The sequence below is a fragment of the Pollachius pollachius genome, assembly GCF_949987615.1.
Source record: "Pollachius pollachius genome assembly, chromosome: 9".
NCBI lineage: Eukaryota > Metazoa > Chordata > Actinopteri > Gadiformes > Gadidae > Pollachius > Pollachius pollachius.
This window is the reverse complement of record NC_136942.1, coordinates 1,408,443-1,432,470: the sequence shown is the minus strand read 5'-3', so window position 1 is coordinate 1,432,470 and position 24,028 is coordinate 1,408,443. Positions and strand designations below refer to the sequence as shown.

The 24,028-nt window shown below is 46.9% G+C and overlaps 2 protein-coding genes across 2 annotated transcripts in view; both read left to right on the top strand.

Moving 5' to 3' along the window:
- The first annotated feature begins 35 nt into the window (after positions 1-35).
- LOC307080826 (endosome/lysosome-associated apoptosis and autophagy regulator family member 2-like) lies at positions 36-18,821 on the top strand. The gene is made up of 22 exons (XM_079743751.1): positions 36-303; positions 2,304-2,424; positions 4,275-4,470; positions 5,291-5,438; positions 5,789-5,878; positions 7,784-7,889; positions 8,241-8,393; positions 9,220-9,308; positions 9,446-9,626; positions 9,779-9,907; positions 10,300-10,390; positions 10,580-10,685; positions 11,220-11,357; positions 13,284-13,547; positions 14,679-14,852; positions 15,303-15,489; positions 16,137-16,233; positions 16,348-16,449; positions 16,758-16,884; positions 17,019-17,197; positions 17,665-17,836; positions 17,954-18,821. The coding sequence occupies exons 1-22, from the start codon at positions 208-210 to the stop codon at positions 18,020-18,022; spliced, it is 3,015 nt and encodes a 1,004-aa protein (XP_079599877.1). The 5' UTR covers positions 36-207; the 3' UTR covers positions 18,023-18,821.
- A 2,686-nt stretch (positions 18,822-21,507) lies between these two features.
- Positions 21,508-24,028, top strand: part of LOC307080125 (metabotropic glutamate receptor 3-like) — an 11,928-nt gene continuing 9,407 nt past the window's right edge. Inside the window, exon 1 of the mRNA XM_079742757.1 lies at positions 21,508-21,609. The gene's annotated coding sequence lies outside the window, so the exon portion shown is untranslated. The remainder of the gene's footprint in view (positions 21,610-24,028) is intronic.

The window sequence follows — 24,028 nt, the reverse complement described above, 5'->3', positions numbered from 1 at the left end:
AACGTCATCAGCGCGTCAGAGCCGGTGGACAAGTGCTCGAGCACACAGCCAGTGGAAGCTCAGGTGCAGAGCTTTACCGTCCGCATCGTGCCATATACGCACGACCACGACGGATGTCTACAATAGCAAAATAATATAGTTAAATGGCTACCACAACTGTGTGTGCATAGGCTAAAAACAGTTTTTTTTTTCCGCCGATGATCAACAATGCAGTCTCCGGTTTGGTTTGTCGCTCATTGCGCTCTCATCTTCTGCCAGGTCCGACACACCGAGGGGAAGAATGGACCGCGTCCGTGCAGTGAGGTGAGAGACGCACATTGGTATTTTTTGTCTTAAAACAGGTGTACGTTTATTGAATGATCGTTGAAAAATGGGCAACTACAAACTGCATGGGAAGCCATAGGCAGCCGACGAGTTGCTAATCTAGTGACCATATCAAATGCGATTAAGATGACACGCTTCCGGGATGGAGACCCCTTGTTATTAAAATTTAAAATAGCGTCCAATTAAATGTACTGGACTCCATATGAAGACATTGCCGTTTTTCGGACCAATTCCCACGAACTGCGTTTTTATTTTCCACATAAATATAGAGCCTACAGCAACATGTTGGGAGCATCTTAACAGACAAAGTTTTAAGCCTCCCGTTTGGCACTGGCTTGTTACTGTTGAGCAAACGGGTCTGTGTTATCAGTTTCCTGCATGATCTTGCCTTTTCCTTCCCCGTGCCCCTCTTAGCCAATCTGGCAGCGCGCTCACTCACTCCATCTCTTTCTCACACACACACACACACACACACACACACACACACACACACACACACACACACACACACACACACACACACACACACACACACACACACACACACACACACAGGATGAATGTGATTCTTCCCAACCTCAACCTGGCACACCACCGGTTTGTAATGTCGAGTAAGTGAATAAGCCCAGCAGTTTCCAGCATAACACAGATGGGTGTTAATTAGAATGGATTGGATACATCATATCGTATCATATAAGACAGTGGTTGTACCGTCACAATCTAGTTGTTCTTATGAAGTGCGTCACTAGAACTACACCAGTTATTATAAGGCCTGATAATAACAACAATACAATTAGATAAAATATAAGAATGAAGATCCAATCCAACAGTCTTTATGCATCGTTCAAAGAAAATGAAACCCCAGAGAGTGTGCGTGCAGACAAGTGATTCATGTTGTTAAGATCGGCCTCATGTTGTGCTGCTGAGTTGCAGCCAACGACTGTGGACATAGAGGGCAGGACCATGGATTACACATAGTACACTTCTACTCTAACCTCGCCTCAGTAAATGTACCATGGTTGCCTAATGGGGCCTTCTGCTGGCGCTCTCTGTGTGGAAGAGAAGTCTCCGTGACCGGCTGCACCTAGGAGTGTGCTGGCGTTGATATCTCCGAGCCCGGTCCTGATGGACCAGGCGCTGGCGTTCTTTTGTACAACCTGTGAAACGGTTGACAAGTCTCTTGGTGATGTTTGTGTACGATTTTGTGGGTGTCCTGTTTCGTTCCCATTCAACAGTCCAAACACACGTCGTCGTGAATGCTGTTTGGCAGACGAATCCCACGAAAACACTCCACGCACACCTGGCAGCCACTCTCCCTATCGCCATGGAGACGGAATGTTGTGTACCCACCCACTGCTAAAGGGGCTCTGTAGTTGCATAGATAAGGCTTTTATTTAGTGTGTGTGTGTGGTAATATACACACTGAAATTGCTCAAGTCTCATTTTGATTATCGAGTAATCGTTGAAGTAATTTAGTAATTATAAATACAGATTTTCTGCATACACAATACTTCAGAAATCGAACTAGAGGGTGCATGGATCTTCATGAAATAACAAGAATAATTCAAGCTTTTCTTGTCGGATAAAGAAAGCAAATTGAAGTCCTCACTATTCACTTTTTTAACTTGTGATGTTTTTTTTATTCCATTTTATAGACTAAATGATTCATCATGGCAAAAGTGATCGTTAGATCAATCACCCAATATGATTAGTTAATGATTGGTAATAATGGTTACCAATAATTGTTAGTTGCATCAAAGGTCCCTAACAGTGACGGCCCCTTACTGGGTGACTAACGTGTGATTCTCTGGCACCCAGAGAACGATGACTCGAGCAAGTGGAGTCCTAACGCCACCTCTCGCCTACGTCGGCTCTTTATAATTGTCAGAAACTAACCGACTGGAATGCGTGCGTGCGTGCGTGCGTGCGTGCGTGTGTGTGTGTGTGTGTGTGTGTGTGTGTGTGTGTGTGTGTTGCAGGCCGACTACTACTACGAGTACACAGAGTGCGACAGTACAGGGTCCCGATGGCGGGTTGCCATCCCTCACAGTCCCGGCGCCTGCGACGGCCTGCCAGAGCCAGTGAAGGGCACAGAATGCAGTAAGTGTGTAGTGTTTGTGTGTACACTTGCATGTCGACTCACACCTTCCTATCGCTGGAATGTCCGACCGCCACAACCTGATTCGTCCCGGTTTGGCTCTCCTCCAGCCTATCACAGAGCAAAGCTCCCCGGGCCAACGACCTCCCAGCAAAACACTGTCAGTGGAACACGCTCCTCTGGCTTTTCTCAAGTCTAATCTAGTGTCCTGCTTTGTATTCTCCGGTCGAATGGAGATCAACTGATCTCCGTCCCCGGCACATGCAGCAATACTATACAGGAGACAGACGACATGGCCAAGTACATTAGTAAATGATTCTACCAATTATTGTTTTGAACTTTAACTTCTTTTAACTTGTTATTAACAAGTTCAGTGTGCGATTTTTTTTTTTAATGTGTTTAATTTTATGTAGGAGGGAGCGTCTCTTCAGCGATGTCGGAATATAGAGCTATTTAACACTTATTTTAACAACTATCCCTTGCAGTGCCTTTTTAACCTGTTCTTGAATTTAGTTGTTTATCCAGATAATTCCACTACACTATGTTGCATTTGGAAAATAAGGCAAAACTTGATTGATTGTACATGTACATTTTTTGATTTTTAAATGTACATTTAATAAGCATTGGCATGGTTATTCAGTGCTTGTGTAAGGCAGTATTTACTAACCATTGCAAAAGGCTGATAAAATATTGAATACGTCATTTTGGTGGATTTTATCTCAGTTTTAGGAGCAGCAAAGATATATGTAGGTACAGTCGTAAGCCTCTATCTGTTCCTGACAAATACCTTGGCGCTTGAAATGCCTTAACAGTTTCCCTGTGGAACCAGACTTTCTGCAAAAACAGACAGTCTGCCTTATCTGAGAGCATTGTCTACCTTTTTTGTGCACCTAAATCAAATGACATAACATGTGAAGCTTTTGTTTCACCTTTGAGGCATTCCTTTCCATTTCCTTCCTGTTTATGTATAAGGGAGACTCAATCTGTCACTTCTTTAAACTAGAGCACTCTACCGGAACCGGTTTCCTCAGCACTAGTTAAAGACACTAAACTCAACAGACTGAAGGCTTACTGCCGATGACTGTGCACTTTCCCTGATTCGTCCTACAAACCATGCCCGGGTACTTTCCCCCACAGAGTCCCTGTATGTTTTCCTACCTACACAGCACATTACAGTAAAGTCAATGGGGGCCTGACAATGGATGCGGTGGGCTTTGAGATTGCATCTCATGTCAAACTCTGAAAATTAGCTAATGAGCTGGAGAAAGTTTCCATTTTCATTTCACGGTGCACTACCTCACTAGAGAATGAGGACATCACGAAATATGTCCAAATGATGATGTGCCTGTGTTCACTGTGAGGGGAGACACGTACACACAGACGCACTCACACACACCACACACACACACACACACACACACACACACACACACACACACACACACACACACACACACACACACACACACACACACACACACACACACACACACACACACACACACAGAGCAACACACACACACAGAGCAACACACACACACGTGCACACAGAGCCACACACACACACACGTGCACACAGAGCCACACACACACACACTCAAAGAGCCACACTCACAGAGCCACACTCACAGAGCCACACTCACAGAGCCACACACACGTGCACACAGAGCCACCCAATCCTGTCGGACTGACTGACTGAGCACAAGACATTCAGATCTCTTCTTTGACAGCCAACGGATCATATTACGCTTCCTTGTTGCATACCCAGAACACCTGGTATCCGTCATGTATTTCCTCCTCCCTTCTCTCTCGCGACCTGACTCCTCCCACTGATGCTTGGTCCCGCCCCCAGCGTTCTCCTGCAGGGCGGGGCAGTTCCTGGAGATGTCCGCCCAGGAGTGCACCCAGTGCGCCGCGGGCAGCTTCTCCCTGGGCAGCGGCATCCGCTTCGACCAATGGGAGGCCACGCCCCCGGGGTTCAGCAGCCTGGCCGCGGCGTCCCCCGGCGGCAGCGGCGTGGGCGGAGACGACGCGCTGCTCTGCAACAGGTGAGTCCGGCGGGGAGGAGGTCTCCAGCTGGAGTTGAACCAGGTCGGGCTCATCGAGGTTCAGCGAGAGACCTGGTGACGACAGCAGCAGCACAACTCAATAGGAACATGGAACGAGCAAAAGAAGCATGTCCTCCATCAGCCTCCATCACAACCTTCACTGTTGACTCGTGTTCCGTCAGAGTGACATTCTCCTCCGTGCTGTTTTGAAGCTCATTCCATGATGAAAACTAGATGCACTGCCTTGCTGAACTCCTTAACCTAAAGGGGACATATTGTACCACCAGGTGTGAGTGGGATTAGCCATTAGAAGCTGTTTTGAAAATCGGCCTCTTCTGTCATCACAAGTGGGCGTGTCCACCTAGATGTCTGCTGGATAGGTCAGTCTACCAGCCTACCCAGTGGACCGTAGCAAACGTTGCTCATCTATCAGTCACACAACTAGGTGGAGAAGCCCACTAGTGATGTCAGAAGAGGCAGATTTTAAAAACGGCTGTTTACGGCTAATCACACCTGGTGGTATAATAGGTCACCTTTAGACGAGAGACCTGGTGAAGACGGCAGCAGCGGCAATAGGACACAATTCAACAATCTGTAAACAACACCACGGTAGAGAACACAATTAAAATGGTTCACATGGAACGAGCAAAGAAGCATGTCCTGCATCCGCTTCCATCACAACCTTCACTGTCGACTCGTGTTCTGTCAGAGTGACAATCGCCCTCCGTCCTGTTTTGAAGCTAGATTTCAAAATTAAAACTAGTGTGTGTGTGCGTGTGTGTGCGTGTGCGTGCGTGTGTGTGTTTGGCGCCCCCTACAGTTCGGCCTGGTTCCCTCAGGGCAGCTACATGGAGTCAAACCGAGACGAGTGCACCGTGTCGCTGATCTACGCCGTGCACCTGAAGAAGCAGGGATCCGTCACCTTCGACTACCAGTACCCCGACAAAAACCTGCACTTTGAGTTCTTTGTGAGTTCTTTCCGTGTGACCTATTCACTCGCCTCTCAAGGGCTGGTTATGGTCCCACGTTAACGCAACGCAAGGGGGGCTACGGACCCCTTCCGTCCCTCCTTGCGTCCACCGCAAGGGCCTGACGCACGCCTCCCAAAAATGTAAACCATGCGTCGAGGCGACGCAGCAGCAAGGTCTGTGGTTGGCCCGCTCACTGAAACCCGACGCAGAACCAAACAGGTCCAGGACTGCGTCGAGGCATCTGCATGGTCATTGCCTTGCGTCAACGTGGGACCATAATCGGCCTTTCAGTGCTAGCGTGATGATAGCATGATGCTAACACCCCCGTGTGGTATTTTTTTGTGCAGATCCAGAATGACCAGTGCCAGGAGACGGATCAGACTGGCGTTAAGAAGTTGCTGGAGCTCACCAACAATGGGGATTGGGCTTCGCATTCGGTACTTGTGTGTGTGTGTGCGTGTGTGTGTGTGACTCAGCGTGTCCCTTGCTGGCTGAGGATAGCGGTCTAATGGACTCTCTTCATGGAGGTCTTTGGCGTGCGGCCTAATGAAAGTGGCTTCGGCCGAGGTCGTGTTCCTGCTGTATCATTTTCCCATTTGTCCCTTTTTTCCTTTTTTCAATGCCTCTAAAGTGACATTGGCAAGAAAGGAAGAGCTGAGCTGAAGTCTAACCACGCCACACTGTTTCCCTTTTGAATGTATTGTGCTTCTACCCTTGTGGTTTTCAAGCGTTAAGTCCAGTCTGAATCACAGGTGCTGAGCAATGCCAAGCAGGAGTGTCCCTCCTCGCCTTCCTGTAGCTAACATGAAGCTGTGTGACGAGATCATTTATTTGTAAGCCAACCACCCTCAGACGCACTGTATGTGTGTCGCTCATTAGGCCTGGACAGCCTGACGTTGGTCGGTTTTGTTGAGTCGCTTTAGTCATCCTCACTTGGCAGCCTAAAGAAAATTGGCACAGAAGACTCAAAACTCACCTGTTCAGAGTTCACCTCGACCCTGCATAGCCACCCAGCCCCTTCCGCCCACCCTTGTATGTTGTACGTCCTGGCACTTAATGTACGCACTTATTGTACGCACTTAATCTACATTGCACTTATTCATAGTACTTAATTGTGTAGCATCTGCAGTAGCTGCTATCACTGCTGTACACGGGGAATGGGTTATTCCCTGTGTTATTGGGTATGGGAATGCGTTATTCCCGATTGTTAGTACTTGCACTTGGTTCTATGAACATCTTTACTGTACCGACAGCGATATATTGTTTCACTTCTTATGACGAATGTACTTGTTGTAAGTCGCTTTTGGATCAAAGCGTCTGCTAAATGCCCTAAATGTAAAGTGTCATCTGAGGACAAACAACCAATGTCCTACAGTGACACCTCTGTGAGAAAAGCTATATCGGATTAGCTTCTGCTCAGGTCGCGTGATCCAGAGGACGGATACTGGTGCTGTATTTGCGAAGTCGACACCTTTTTCAGCAATGTACAGCAGCGTTGATGAATTCAAATAAAACTGATCCTCGAAAGCAGCATTAATAAGAGATTAATTAAGAAATCGGTTTCCTCATGCTGGGGTTTGCTGATTGGCCGACAGATTGTGTTTCAGAGCAGATTTATGTCGGGTTGGTTCCATACTAAAATCGCGAGAAAAAACCGGAGATTAGTTGGCGTGATTTAGGTTGGCTTTGCAAGTATTTCTAAAACAATTGTGTTGTTATTGTCGGCTTGTTGACAAATCTGGCATTAGGGGAAAGATGACTTCAGGACAGCCTCAGTAGGCATTCAGAGTAAATCACTTGGTGCCGTGGGCCATCTGGTATATTTAGACTGCTACACTTCTCGACTTGTTTGACAGACTCTCTCTAGTGGCAACTTCAGGTGCTGGTCCACAAATAGAACCTGCTCCACAATGTGGAGGATAGCAGTCACTCTCTATCTCTAGAGACCATCTTCTGTGTACTGTAAACATGCTAGTGTTGAAGCCTAAGCCTCTTTCCTATGGGCAGATGATAAGATCCCCCGATAAAGAAAATGTCGCTACTCATCTTACCTGAAAATATTTTAAGCTGGAATGACTGGTTGGCTTAAAACCTGTTTACAGCCTAAACAACAATGCAGGATTGCACAACGCCAAAGGTTACTACCAAATGATATATCCTGCTCCATAACTATGCTCCAAATAATTAATTTCAACATTATTTGTATACATTTTTAAGATGACATTTTAAAAATTACTATGGAATATTTTTGTGATCATTTCTAATTTACTTCACAAGAACTGGTTCACTCGAGTACACGTTTGCGCCCCTGACTATAAATAAGAACCCATGTGATCTCCCAGGTGAGCCTCAAATCCGGCAGCAACGTCCTGTACTGGAGAACCGGATCCCTTGTCATGGGCAGCAAGGTGGTGAAGCCCGTTCTACTGAAGAACGTCCAGATCGAAGGTCAGGAAGACACACATACACGCACGCACGCACTCACACACACACACACACTGACTGACTCACTGACTGACTGACTGACTGACTGACTGACTGACTGACTGACTGACTGACTGACTGAGTTTGGTTTTTGCTAACGTCTTCCATTTTAAAATGCCGAGCACACTATAATACTAACTATGGTGTAAAACAGTAGTTAAAAAGGAAACGGTTGTGATTGGCTGTGGATGAAGGGGTACTGGAGGTGGACTGATGGCACTGCGGGGGCTTCACGGGACACCCTGCTCTCCTAGGCACAGGACCTGGTCCGTACTTAGCGTTCAGCTGTGATGTTGTTCCTCCTTGCGCTCCCAGGAGTGGCCTACACCTCTGAGTGCTTCCCATGTAAGCCCGGGACCTACAGCACGGAGCCCGGCTCTGACTCCTGCCTGCCCTGCCTACGGGACACCTACTCCGGGCACGGAGCCAGCTCCTGCACCCTCTGCAACACCACCACGCACTACGCATGTGAGTGCGCACACAGCCACATGCACACAGCGCCATGGGGATAGGATAAAAAACAAGAAAAATGATATCCTTGTAAGGAGAAGTCAATCCCCTGAACCAGTGTTGATGGGACAGCTATACAATCGTCTTTCTTAGCTTTTTACAATCGTCAGTGCTAATCTACTCTGCCCGGTCGTTATCTCTTACAAGGGTCTGAATATGAAATAACATATTTCATGCATTATGCATTACTGCTTCACCATGCATATTTGATGCTCTTTGTGGACGTGTGAGCTGTTTTGTGTACAGCTCACATGTTGGATCATATTAGACAGCAATTTTATACCTAATACATTTACATTTAGGGCATTTAGCAGACGCTTTTATCCAAAGCGACTTACAATAAGTCCATTTGTCATAAGAAGTGAAACAATATATCGCTGTCGGTACAGTAAAGATGTTCATAGAGCCAAGTGCAAGTACTAACAATCGCTAGGCTAACACAATCCCCCGAGTACAGCAGTGATAGCACCTACTGCAGATGCTACACAATTAAGTACTATGAATAAGTGCAATGTAGATTAAGTGCGTACAATAGGTGCGTACATTCAGTGCCAGGACGTACAACATACAATGGTGGCCGGAAGGGGCTGGGTAGCTATGCAGGATCGAGGTGAACTCTGAACAGGTGAGTAATAACTTGCGCATTCATTTTTTTGCAAAAAAAGGTTGCATTCGTCAATGTTTCTTTCTAAATCTTTGCTAGTTTATTAATTTGTATACCCCTTCTCTCTCCATCCTTCTCCCTCCCCTCTTTACACCACCCTCACCCCTTCCGTCCTCGCAGCGGAGGGATCAGGGGAGTGTAAGGCGAGACCTCCGTGCTCCAAGAAGGACTACTTCCAGATCCACACGGCTTGTGACAGCGAAGGAAAGGTAAGATAACAAGACAATGTGAACAACGATACGCGCACGACTGCCAAGGCGACACTATTTGTTTGTTATCGACGAACGGCTGTACCCTAAGTTGTCCCCTGACTCATCCATCGATTCCCGTTGCTCACCCACCACAGACGCAGATCATTTACAAATGGATCGAGCCCAAGATCTGCCTGGAGGGATTGGACGGTGCGATGCCACTGCCCCCTAGTGGCGAGCACAAGCCGTGCCCGCCCTGTAACCCCGGCTTCTATAACAACGGCACGGCAGTGTGCTCCGCCTGCCGGCCCGGTACCTACTCAGATGGCACCAAGGGTACGAACATCTGAGTCTTCCTTTAGTTTATATTCTTTACGTTTCTGTTGACTACGCTGTGTAAAGCTTACCCCCTGCTTATTTTATCTTGTCTTCTGTCCCGTCTTTGTTGTCTGCTACTGGAAACTTGAATTTCCTTTGTGTACATAAAGTGTGTAAGCGGTGTCCAGCCGGAACAGAGCCCGTCCTTGGTTATGAGTACAAGTGGTGGAATGTACTTCCTGCCAACATGAAGACTTCCTGTTTCAACGTGGGCAACTCCAAGTGTGACAGCATGAATGGTAGATGCGGTGCTGTTTTAACAGACACTGATGAAGGCACCGCCATTTTTAGAACAACACACCCTCTCTATGTTCCTGCTCCTTCCATGTGCTTAATTGGAGAGTGTTTAGATGGATATCAAGAATAATGTTGTGAGCCAAGCTCAACCCCTACACCTGTGTCGAGATGTACACATATATGCGGCTGGCTTTTGTGGTTGGGTGCATAATAGAGTAAAGAATGGAATGATGTAAAATAAAAAATATGCATGAACATATCTCCTGATGAATGAACTGTTGCAAGGTAGCGCTCATGGAATAAAATTAAATCAGTACGTATTTACATAGGAGGTATAATTCAACCACTCCTCATACTAATACTAGTGATGCATGTTTCATGACTCTCTCTTGAGGTTGGGAGGTTGCTGGAGATCACATCCAGTCCGGAGCCGGAGGATCAGACAACGATTACCTCATCCTCAACATCCACATCCCTGGCTTCAAGTGAGTCTTTCTGTTGGGTCTTTGTGAAGCAGACTGCTGTTTTCTCCAGGTGTTGTTCTGTTGATTTTGTTTATTTGACGGGGACAATGTACAACAAGGCATTAGTTTTAATGAGAAGAGACGCATTGTACCGTATTACATGTAGTCTACTCCTTTTTAAGAGAATATTTGCCTGTGATCCGCCCCCAGACTTCCTACGTCGCTCCCCAGCAGCAGATCTGGCACGGAGTTCGGTCGCATCGTCTTTGAGTTTGAGACGGAGTGCAGCAGCGACTGTGAGCTCTACTTCATGACGGTGAGAAGTCTGCACGGCTCAACGACATGAACCTGCAGTACACTTCCCTGCCTGCATCGATTGATCTCTCTCTCTCTGTCTCTGTCTCTCTCTCTTTCTCTCTCTGTCTCTCTCTGTCTGTCTCTGTCTGTCTCTGTCTGTCTCTCTCTGTCTCTCTCTGTCTCTCTCTGTCTGTCTCTCTCTGTCTCTCTCTGTCTCTGTCTCTCTCTGTCTCTCTCTGTCTCTGTCTCTCTCTGTCTCTGTCTCTCTCTCTGTCTGTCTCTGTCTGTCTCTCTCTGTCTCTCTCTGTCTCTCTCTGTCTCTGTCTCTCTCTGTCTCTCTCTTTCTCTGTCTCTGTCGCTGTCTCTCGCTCCCGCTCTCTCGTTCAGTTCCACAGAGCTTTAGTGGCATGCGAAATAAACATTGATATTGCCAAAGGAGTAAAATGTAAAAATGGATTCTGCGTAAATTGAATGTAAAAGTAAAAAGAAATAATGAGATTATTGGATTAAAGTAAGATCCTTCAGAGCCTGTTATTTTTGTTGTTGTTGTTAGGATGTAAACAGGAAGAGCACCACAGTGGTGGAGTCGTGGGCTGGCAACAAGACCAGACAGACCTACACCCACATCATGACCAAGAACGCCTCTGTGTCCTACACATGGGCCTTCCAAAGAACCAACCAGGCCTGGGACGTGAGTAGGAAACACACACATCCTACCTGAAGAACACCATCCTACCTGAACAACACCGTACTACCTGAAGAACACCATCCTACCTGAAGAACACCATCCTACCTGAACAACACCATCCTACCTGAAAACGCCATCCTACCTGAACAACGCCATCCTACCTGAACAACACCATCCTACCTGAACAACACCGCTTCAACAAACACACACATCCTACCTGAACAACACCATCCTACATGAACAACACTGCTTCAACAAACACACACATCCTACCTGAACAACACCGCTTCAACAAACACACACATCCTACCTGAACAACACCATCCTACCTGAACAACACCATCCTACCTGAACAACACCATCCTACCTGAACAACACCATCCTACCTGAACAACACCGCTTCAACAAACACACACATCCTACCTGAACAACACCATTCTACCTGAAGAACACCATTCTACCTGAAGAACACCATCCTACCTGAACAACACCATCCTACCTGAACAACACCATCCTACCTGAACAACACCATCCTACCTGAACAACACCATCCTACCTGAACAACACACATCCTACCTGAACAACACCGTCCTACCTGAACAACACCATCCTACCTGAACAACACCATCCTACCTGAACAACACCATCCTACCTGAACAACACCATCCTACCTGAACAACACCGCTTCAACAAACACACACATCCTACCTGAACAACACCATCCTACATGAACAACACTGCTTCAACAAACACACACATCCTACCTGAACAACACCGCTTCAACAAACACACACATCCTACCTGAACAACACCATCCTACATGAACAACACTGCTTCAACAAACACACACATCCTACCTGAACAACACAGCTTCAACAAACACACACATCCTACCTGAACAACACCATCCTACCTGAACAACACCATCCTACCTGAACAACACCATCCTACCTGAACAACACCGCTTCAACAAACACACACATCCTACCTGAACAACACCATCCTACCTGAACAACACCATCCTACCTGAACAACACCATCCTACCTGAACAACACCGCTTCAACAAACACACACATCCTACCTGAACAACACCATCCTACCTGAACAACACCATCCTACCTGAACAACACCATCCTACCTGAACAACACCATCCTACCTGAACAACACCATCCTACCTGAACAACACCATCCTACCTGAACAACACCATCCTACCTGAACAACACCGCTTCAACAAACACACACATCCTACCTGAACAACACCGCTTCAACAAACACACACATCCTACCTGAACAACACCATCCTACCTGAACAACACCGCTTGTCACAAGGGAGGTTAAGTAGCGAGGGAGAACGAGTCACCCACACTGCACACCCTCCTCCATAAACCTCATTCAACGCTGCAACGCTGGTTTTATATTTTATATATGATATGTTGTATACAATTTGTTATATATATTTTTTAGATATCTTTTTTAGATATTTTATTTATAAACGTGCACCAATGCAACACGGACAACCCCTTGTATGTGAAAGCTTACTTGGCAATCAAACAGTTTCTGGTTCTCACAAAACCAAATCAATGCGGCCACTCCAACTAGCATTAGTCTGGCCTGGGGGGCTAAGTTAAAGGTCCCATGACATGCCACCAGGTGTGAGTGTGACGGATAGATGAGCAACGTTTGCTTCAGTCCACCGGGTAGCCTGGTAGACTGGCCTATCCAGCACGCATCTAGGTGGACACGGCCACTTGTGATGTCATATGGGGCAGATTTTCAAAACGGCTTGTAGCGGCTGATCACACTCACACCTGGTGGCATGTCATGGGACCTTTTTAAGAAGAGCTAGTTTACTGATTGACACTCACTCACTCACTCACTCACTCACTCTCTCTCTCTCTCTCGCCCTCTCTCGCCCCCTGCTGGCAGGTGCGGCACAAGGTTCACGACGTGGCGCGGGTCTTCTCCATCACGGTCAGCAACGCGCTGGACGGCCAGTCGTCCGAGTGCCGTGCCTGCGCCCTGAGCTCGCTGCCCTCCGGCTCGCTCTGCGTGCCCTGCCCCCCCGGACACTACATAGACCCCCGCAGCAGCAAGTGCACAGAGTGCCCCCCCAACACCCACCTGGTGCCCCGCACCACCATGGGGGCCGACACCTGCCGGCCCTGCGGCCCCGGCAGCCGGAGCAGCAAAGTGAGTCCCGGGCAGGGCCCATAGGAATATAAGAGAACCAGCCGTACACTGCGCCCAGCGGCAAATTGCTGCCAGGCCACGTCTTCCGCCCCCCCCCCCCCCCCCCCCGTCAACAATTGTTCACGGGGGGGCCATCAGTACCTCTTGTATACAGGGCCCAGAATTTGGTGCTACGGCCCTGGTCCCGTGGTTCAGGACCTTCCAGCAGTAGGTTGTGACAGAGTCAGGCTCTTCAGTAGCCTGGTGGCTAGCCAGACCCGCATCAAGAGGTTGGGTCTGGGAACACACTCAATTGGCACGGCATCGATCCAAGGGGTGGAATAAACGGTCGTCTTTCAAATTCCCCCCGCACGCAATAGGATAGCGCTACAATCAATCATGTAGCAGGGACCACACAGATGTTGTCGTTACGTTAAGCCCGCCCACCGACTCCACACACGATGTGATTGGCCAGACCAGAGTTTGGTTTTTCCAGCTCGCAAGCTAACGGAGAGTTGCTACACTGACCCTGGCTGCAAATGAAATTTGCTGCTGCTAGGGCGACTGGATTTCTAGGCTACCTATTCAGTTGTTCTCAATGTATTTTTACAAAGCCAAATGTTGGTTTTGTCATTTAGTTATACACGAGTTATACACGCATTTAGCATCTCTTAAAGGTACAATATGCAGTTAATTTTTTTATTTACCGTCATGTAGACGCTAACTATAAGACTACAGTGATCTAGGTTAACCGCTCTGACTTTGCAGCTGTGTAGAGTCATCTGATGTCACGTTCTGGTTTGTTAGCCTCACGTGTTGAGGGTGGGTGGAGCTTGGAGAGGGCAGTGAGAGGGAGGGGGGAGGGGCTGATGTCATGTTTCTCTTCAATTTTGGGTGGAGCTACCGTGAAAATGAAATCTTGAATCATGTGCTTTTTTTTATTTATTCCTGATGTATCCCTAATAAGCCCTTATATTTGTTTCGGCTCATGAGTATTTTACCGTATATATATTGATTGGCTCTTGGCTTGTTCTCTGTGTGTGTGTGTGTGTGTGTGTGTGTGTGTGTGTGTGTGTGTGTGTGTGTGTGTGTGTGTGTGTGTGTGTGTGTGTGTGTGTGTGTGTGCGTGCGCGCCTGGTCGTTCATCACTAGGAGCACAGCTTATGTTTCAGCGACTGTCAGTTCAGCCACACGGACGGGAACGTGACCCTGAGCTTCGACTTCGGCCCCATGGGCTCCTCGGGGACCCTGATGACCGGCCCCAGCTTCACCTCCAAGGGCACCAAATACTTCCATCTGTTCAACATCAGCCTCTGTGGGGGAGAGGTATGTGAGAGCCACACCACGTCCAGATTTGATTTGCCTAGTGCAGTGGAACTGGCACTGTGCACGTATTCCTCACATTGGCTTAAAAGTTCATTAAGTGAAGATAACGATTGAAAGAAAGATTTAATAAGTACGGTTTATGTGAATAAAATAAGTAAAGCATGAAACAAAACAGACAGTAAAAATAACAATTATTGAAAGAAATTATCAAAGATGTGATGGTCAATTAAGTATTGCTGGTTGTATTTGGAAATTAAAACTAACAGGGGGATAAAAAAAAAACAACATTCCAGAAATATCGTCTCTTTCATCAAAATCAGAAGCAGTATCCTCTTTGTGACTTGTTTAGATCGGCAGCAACCATGCTCAGTGTCTGAAAACGGACGGAGCAACGAATTATGAAGTGAAACGAAACGGCAATTGAGGATGATTCTCCTTGCTCTCTCTCAGGGGCACATGGCGCTGTGCTCGGACAACGTGACGGACCTCTCCACCAGCGACGACCAGGGAGAGAAGGCAGAGGCGGCCAACACAGTGAAGACCTTCATCTGCCAGTCGACTATCATCCCGGCCTCTGGGAGAGGCCTCCACACGGCCATGTCCTCGCAGTCCATCAACCTGGCCAACACCTTCCTGGGTAGCTGCATCTCGGACTATGCCACACTACACATTGATTTTCCTACCAGAATCTTCTCATTATCTTTTCGTTTGTGTCAAAGGATGAGTTAGAGCTGCTGTAGGGAAGGATCCAGAGTTGTAAATGCAGAAAGCCAAAAACAGCAGATGAGGGCAACAATTGAAAACTAAACAATTAATAAGCAACCCTCCCTCTCTGCTCCTACGTTTCTCTTTCCTTGAGAAGTGGTCGCATTCACGCACCTGTGATTAACATGATCGGCTAGAAGTGACCCTAGAGGGTCCTGAAGTCGAAATTGGCGCATACAGAAAAGGCGCAACTAGAAATGGATATTTCCCACAGTGCATTTCATTCACAAATAGCTAACAGGGGGCGTCCCGGTGGCTCACCGTTAGAGCGTCTACCAATAAGGCTCAGTCCTCCTGGCAGCGCCCCGGGTCTGATACACGCCTGTGGTCCTTTGCTGCACGTCCTCTCCTCGCTCTGCCACACCCTCCTGTCTAACTCTGTGTATCTGCATGAACAAAAAGCATAAACATGGCCAAAAAAAAAAGTATGATCGCTACCGGATTTCAAAGACTAATGAGTCACACTGCACTGATTGAAAAGAGGACGATCCCGGTGACGCGTGGTTGTGTGTTGGACAGGGGTGACGGTGTCCAGCATGCTGGGCGGTATCAGGGCCCGGCCGGAGCTGTTCCCCCAGTCCGCCAGGAAGGTTCCAGATGTCAACTTCTTCTACCGGTATGGACGTGGGAGGCCTTTACCAAAACGCCCCAAAAGTTAAAGATTCAATAAAAACATTTCCGAATTCACTTTACCGTCTCACGTTGTTTCTTTTTTTTTTGTGGTTTCCAGGTCGCTGGAGCCGACGTCGTCGTGCGAGTCGGGGCGTAGCGCCGTGGTCACGCTGCGCTGTCGGCCGGAGATCAGTGCCCAAGGGCAACTCACGGTGCCCAGGTAGGAGGTCTAAGACAGGGTTCAGCCCACCGATGTGAGACATGTGCTGGGTTATGCTGCAGTGGTGTCACGATTATTATGCGGGCTAATAGCCTAATAGTACTAAATGTTTTTTTGTTTTAATATTAATAAGAATCACTCATCAGATTAATCGACTATAATAAGTCATTATTTTCCGCATTAATCATCGCAGGCTTCATCGGCTATAAATGTAATATACCAATATTTTGCCTATAAATCAGAATAGACATGAGTCCCGTCCCTGACGGCGTTAAGGAGGCCATTGAGTGAGCATCCTTCTGTTGCAGCGAGTGTCCTGCTGGGACCTGCGACGGCTGCACCTTCCACTTCCTGTGGGAAAGTTCAGGGGCGTGTCCCACGTGCACGGAAATGGACTACCATCAAATAGAAGGGGCTTGCAGGGGAGGACATCAGGTGCGCACACACTGACTGACTGACAGACTGACTGACTGACTGACTGACCTGAGTCTTCTGAACATTGGGGTGCATGGGTTTTCTTGCATTAGTCATTTGCTATACCTTTTACGGTGGTTCATGTGTGTCTGCAGGACATGCTGTACGTGTGGACCGAACCAAAGCTCTGCTTGGGAGGGGTGTCTCTGCCTGAGAAGAGGACGATTCTGTGCGAGAACATGGACTTCTTCATCCGACTGAGTGCCAGCCTCGGGGCTCTGACGGCCGTGCTGCTCGTCATCCTCACCTGCTACTTCTGGAAGAAGAACAAGAGGTCAAACCGTTGTTACACTATGAGCATGCATCTACGCTTTCCATTCATTCATATTTCCAGATGCATGCGCTTAAATGGGGGTTTGATTTCATTAAAGATCAGATGGAACTTTAATAATCCCAGATGGGAAAGGTGGCTGCCAGAGCAGAATGTACCGGACAGGATGTTTAATAGCAGACAAAGAGATACCCCGATTTTAAATAAGAGTCAAGGCTATAAACAATAAGTACAGAAAAATATATCTTAATGCACCGTATGTGTCGTCGCAATTGTTAATGTAAACGCAAATAAATGGTGGAAGAGGCCTTTAGCGATCCCTTGAAAAACAAGGAAGATCAGTCGTCCAACATGAAAGGCACAGACGGACCTCTAGGGCTTCACAAAACAAACCTTCCTTCCTCCCTTGTTTCTCTGCGCCGATGAGCGTCTCTATGGTGCTAACACCACAGGGCGGTTCCCCCCCCTAGGCTGGAGTACAAGTACTCCCGTCTGATCATGTCCGCCAACAAGGAGTGCGAGATGCCCGGCGCCGACAGCTGTGCGGTGATGGAGGGCGAGGAGAACGACGGCGACATGGAGGACGACGTGGTGTACACCAAACCCTCGCTGCTGGGAAAACTGAAAGCCATCGCGTCAAAGGTGAACCTCCCCCCACATCCGCCATCGCGCGCGGCGGCCTTTATAGCGTGTTGATGTCAACCACACCCTGTTGGCATTTATGTTTCTTTCTTAAACTGATCTGCGATCTGACCTTAGGGAAAGGGAGACCGCTACGAGAACGTACAGCTCAACTCTTCTCATCCAAAGGCCCTGGTGTGGAGCTAGAGGAGGAGCGCTTCAGACCGGGGAGGGAAGGAGACGGAGGGAGAGACGGGGCGGGCCCCCCGGCAGCGGGCGGGCCCTTTACTAGTTGTTCCCTCCTTTTGTAGTGTGCCTGTTTGTGCGCTCACACTGCACACCTGACCGCAGAGCGGGTGTGTCAAGGTTGAGGGGACCACACCCTTACATCGTGGCCTTCACGGGTCCGCACAAGAGAACAAGCCAAGCTGCCACGTGAGCTGTAAAAAGTGTGTGTGCGTGCGTGCGTGCGTGTGTGCGTGCGTGTGTGTGTGTTGTGAGACTGGTGGTTATAGATGGAATGTGTATTGGAAATGCTCAGGTGAACAGGAGTACTTTTGTTTTTCGCTTTGGTTTTTGTATTTATTCCAGTGTTTGTTGTATTTAAATGTAATGTCTTTCACTTTTCGTTCTTTGAATTGCTCAGGCGTCATGATCATCATTGTCTAACTACACCACTGGTGATTTCCCACTAACTGAACCTTTACATCCGGTTATGTCCACAACTTGTTTATGGTTCATTGTGTTGCCATCATACCGGATTGCAGAATTGTTCTCTTGACCCAATGGGAATCATGTCTCAAGGCATGGTGAAAGAGATTTTGATGCAATGTCAAATAAATATTGTATTTACCTACATGTGAGTCTATATGGTAGTTCTACAATGACGTTGGTGATGGTTGTTTTGTCAGCTGTTTTTTCTTGTTCATCAGAACATTTCTGTTTATCGTTTTTAGAAATCATTGAAGAATGGAAAAACTGCTGATTAAATATTTAAAAAAACGTGTTACTTTGCAGTTGTCCTGACTCATGTTACTTATGTTTACCTTAAACCACCTAATGTTTTTTTAATTTTTCCTTTGAACATTTGTCAATTAAATGCATCGGATCTAGAGTACAGTGTTTCAGCAAATAAGTTTGCTGAGTATACTTAATTCATGTTTAACTCTGTTTTCTCATCCACTCAATCAAGCCATTAACTTGATTCATTGTGGTGTTAGGACTCTTCCTTAATCATATCATATTTGAGTTATGTGTTTTTGTTAATGTTCATGTTTCCTTGTGTGCTTCAGCTGTTGTCTTTGCGTGTGATTGAACAATAAGTTGCTTGTTTGTGATAGAAATAATTGGTTGGATGTGTGCAGAGCTATTTATTTCTCTAAATAGCTGTTGCCGTTGCATCATCAACTGCGGTCGTAAAGACCTTTTCGCTTAGGGAGGTTCCTAACTAACTATTACCCGGAAGTATCTAAGTGGCAGCCATGATACAAGCTTTTTTTTTTTTTGCAATGCTTCCTTTCTCATCTCCTTTGGCCTAGGTTGCACTGGGCCTACACTGGACCATCCTTTATGAAAGTAAATGAGAAAATGACCACAATTCCTTGCGGCATGAACATTTAGAGGATGTTATGTTCTCTGGCAGATTTTCAGTTTTTCAGGCCAAAAACTTTAGCGGTGCATGCAACCGCTAAGATGGTCAAATACGGACATTGCGGACATACGCCTCACACAAGTGGGACACCCTGACCCACAATGTAGTAGTACTTGTGTGTAATGCCATTTTTTTTACCACAAGAGGGAAGTGCAGCCAAGTCAGCTGTTATGACTAGACCCTATATTACACCATAATAAAACAACATTTTTTGTTTGTTAAAAATTCAATTTTGAGTAGTAGTCACCGTAGGGGTGAAAACTATATGCAGATTATAACCTATATAATATTAAAGTCTCACCCAATCAAAAAGCAAAGAGTGATTTCACCAGGGGATGGTTTAGAGACTACACAATGTCATTCCATTCGATTGATGTTGATAGGATGCTAGAAAACTCCAAATCCGCTTCCATTAATGTTTAGAATCCATCCTTGTAATATAATGTTTTGAATAATGACAGGCTTTTTATTTGCTTGTTTAAGGCTTGTCAATCAAAATTGGACAGGGCAAATTGGCAAGTATCCCAAAACCAGAAGTGGGTGATAGTTGTTTGACCCAAAAATGAATTGGGTCAAACAACTAAAAATGGTCATACCTGTACACATGACAGGTATGAAAGAAAGTCTTTCTTTGTGGCTTAATTTCTTTCCTTCTTTCCTCACATTCATGAATAGAGGAGAGCATTGTGTGAAACACAGCGAGCCCACTTTACTTGACACTTTGGGTTTCCATCACTTTGTCGCTGCTCCACCGCCGAGAGGATAACAGTTACAGCGTTGATCAATACAAGAATTAATCAAAGGAGACCCACAGAGGATAAACTGTACAGTAACTGTGTGGAGCCATTTATCACACTGGCAGATTGCTGCCATGGAAGATGCTCATGGCCACACACACACACACACACACACACATACACACACACACACACACACAGAGTGGCTGGGTTGTATTTATTGATCCGAAGTCCATGCAGTTGTAGGGTTTCAATGCTTACATCCATGTAGCTCCGTGTTAGAGGCGAGGCGGGGTTAAATAGCCAAGTCAGCTCAAAGCAATAGCTCACAGTAGACAGGGGGGCCCCCTGGTAAACAGCAATATCTTATAGTGTGTGTTTTTGTGTGTGTGTGTGTGTGTGTTGGTGTGTGTGTTTGTGTGTGTGTGCATGTGCCCTTGTGTGCATGTGTGTGTTTGTGTATTTGTGTGCGTGTGGGGGTATGTGTATTCATGAGAGATTCCGAGAGAAAGAGAGGCAGGGAGAAGATTATCGAGAAAAAGAGAGCGGGCAAGAGGCAGAGAGAGAGAGAGAGAGAGAGAGAGAGAGAGAGAGAGAGAGAGAGAGAGAGAGAGAGAGAGAGAGAGGAGAGAGAGAGAGAGAGAGAGGGAGAGAGAGAGAGAGAGAGTGGGATAAAGGCATGGAGATATGTGATAAAAGAAAAGGAGATAGCAAGGAAGAGAGATACAGGATAAGAGAGGGCGAGAAGGAGGGAAGGATAAGAGGAGAGTGATGGCAAGGAAAAAGATAGTGGGAAGATGACTGCGGGAGAGAGAGAAAGAGACATATGGGATAACAGAGAGAGAGAGGAGCAAGGGAGGATGTGTGTGTGTGTGTGTGTGTGTGTGTGTGTGTGTGTGTGTGTGTGTGTGTGTGTGTGTGTGTGTGTGTACGATTCGTATGGATCATGCAAAGACTCCCACACACCCTTTGATATCTGGAGACTACGACGATACAGTTATTGATAATGATATTAATAACTTTAATCATAGTTATAATTGTAGCTACTGTATTTACTGTACGGACATCGCATTTATTTTATTAGCTGTTATTTCTCCTTGCGTCAGTATGCATCAGCGTGTGTGCGGTTCCGTGAGTCTGTGTCTGTGTTTCTGTCAGTTAACAAGTCCTAGCTCCCCGTCTGGTTATGGAAGATATGAAGAAGGGGAGGGGGCCATCAGGTGACGTCACTTGAGCCCGCCCTACTAAACATTAATTTACATTTCTCTCAGGGGTCCTGAGTGTGCTTTCCAAAAATAAGTGATCGAGGGATGCGCTTATGTGTCCTAAACCACTTCGATATTGGTTAATGTTTCATAACATTCAAGAGCTTGAGTTGGGGACGTCTCGTCAGGGTCGACTTTGAGGTAGGTGTGTGTGCGTCTGGACTGCTGTGTCCCATTATTGTTTCAGGATAGCATCACAAAGCAGCGCGCTGTACAATTATATATTTTTAGCTCATCAGAGTACATTATGTCAAAATCTGATGGCAAGGCAAGGGCTCGCGTTAAAAAAAAGACAGACAAAGAAGAACAACAATAAGATATAAACTGACATACAAATAAGTTATAAACACAATAAACTTCGTTCATTGTTTTTATCCTCGCCAATAGGAGAGTAGGCTGAGATGATTGTAAATGTTTGGTTTGTAGGTTAGTGTACAAGTTATTATTGAACCTAATCGTGTTTGTCTCAGCTTTGTCATTAGAAGCCTTATGGCGCAATATTTACAACGACTTGCTTCACTCAGAACAGACATCCGCTGTCAAAAAAGTAAAACAAAGTTTTAACTCTGCTGATGGTCAGATGGTTAGATCGGTGAGAACACGGAGGGCCATCCGATCTGACGGCAAATGATTGATTTAAACCAGTTCAGATGAGGTTATGGAGTTGCGCAAGCCGTTCCCCTTTGATGTGCACCACTGTCTCCATGCGCTGTATTTGGCACAGGCAACCAGAGAGACAGACAGATGGATAGATTGATGGATGGCTGGATGGCGCCGCCTGTTCCAAAACCATAAATTCCATGTCCGATTAAGGACTTCCTTAATTCTCAACCCTTCAGTTATATGACATGATAAGCACAGTTGTTCTCCATAGAAAATTATTTGTCTGCCACAAAATCTTTCATGGCCCACCAAAAGAAAAACACCCTTAATATATACAATATAGTGACAATGTAGCAAAATTCTCTGTTATGTTGAAGAAAATGCACAACTTCTTGAGATGCCATTACTAGTGTGAAACTCTCTCTCTCTTTCTCTCTCCCTCTCTCTCTCTCTCCCGCCCTCTCTCGCTCTGTCTCTCTCTGTCTCTCTCTCTCTCTCTCTCTCTCTCTCCCGCCCTCTCTCGCTCTGTCTCTCTCTCTCTCTCGCTCTCTCTCTCTCTCTCTCTCTGTGGCCCATCGACCCGACACGCCCGCTCCCATCTGGACACATGTCATCAGCACAGCCGTGCCTGTTAGAGGGAGAGAGAGAGCTGGGTCTGACCGAGGGGCGAGCGAGAACAGGACTAGACGAGAACAAGGGGAGAGGGCTCGGGTAGAGCAAGAAGCAAGGGGAGGGGGGGGAGGGGGTGGGGGAGAGAGGGAGGAGGAGAGAGAGGGAGGAGGAGAGAGAGAGAGGCAGAGCGCGAGAGAGGGAGAGAGGGAGGGAGTGAGTATAAATGGACATTGTGGTGGATGAGAGGGAGAGGATCAGAGAGAGAGAGAGAGAGAGAGAGAGAGAGAGAGAGAGAGAGAGAGAGAGAGAAGAGGAGAGGAGGAGAGAGAGAGAGAGAGAGAGGGAGGGAGGGAGGGAGAGGGAGGGAGGGAGAGAGAGAGAGAGAGGGAAGGAGGGAGGCAGTGAGAGAGAGGAGAGGGAGGGAGGCGAGGGAGAGAGAGAGAGGGAGGGAGGGAGAGAGAGAGAGAGAGAGGGGAGGGAGGGAGGCAGTGAGAGAGAGAGAGAGGGAGGGAGGGAGAGAGAGAGAGAGAGAGAGGGGGAGGGAATGAGCTGGGGTTGTTGTTGGCAGACAGAAGACGGAGCGCTGCAGTAGGTGGTGTAGAGGAGGAGAGGAGCCACGTCCTCCATGTTTGATAACGTTGGCCTGGAAGGGTTGGTTGTTTCACTGGGAATTATGGGAATACTGGGAGAAGTTTTTTTGCACGTTACATTCAGGGCAGTGGGCCACTATAAACGCCACAAAGGATCCTCGGAAATATTAGAAAAATATATAATATATGTAATATATTTAAAGTGCTTTGGGTACAAAATCTATCCTATGCATATACACCTGCACACATATTAACACACACATAGGCACGCACACACACACACACACACACACACACACACACACACACACACACACACACACACACACACACACAGCCCTGCCCTCAGCGTTGGGTCTTGCTTTAAGGAACAGCTCTGAATCATTCCCAACCAGCGAGCTTGTTTGTCTCAGAACAGCCTCTCCATCAAATGCAGACATTTTGGTGTGAATCTCTGCAGGACTTCTGTTATAATTGGAGGATAATCAGTCTAAATGAAATTCCTTTAGCCTTCTAAAGGAACTACGTTTGCTTTGAGTATACACATGCCTGTACGTGCAAAACACACGCACGCACACACATGCATCTATGCAAATGCATATTATTCACATGTAGTAGCAAACTCACACGCAAAGATAAATGATGCAAAGGAGAAAAGCAGGCTTATTGAGAGGTCAGGGATCCTAGTAGATCTCAAAGCAAACCACATCTCTTTAGTCAGGGTCTCGCTTTGGCTGTGAAGCAGAAATAAGCCG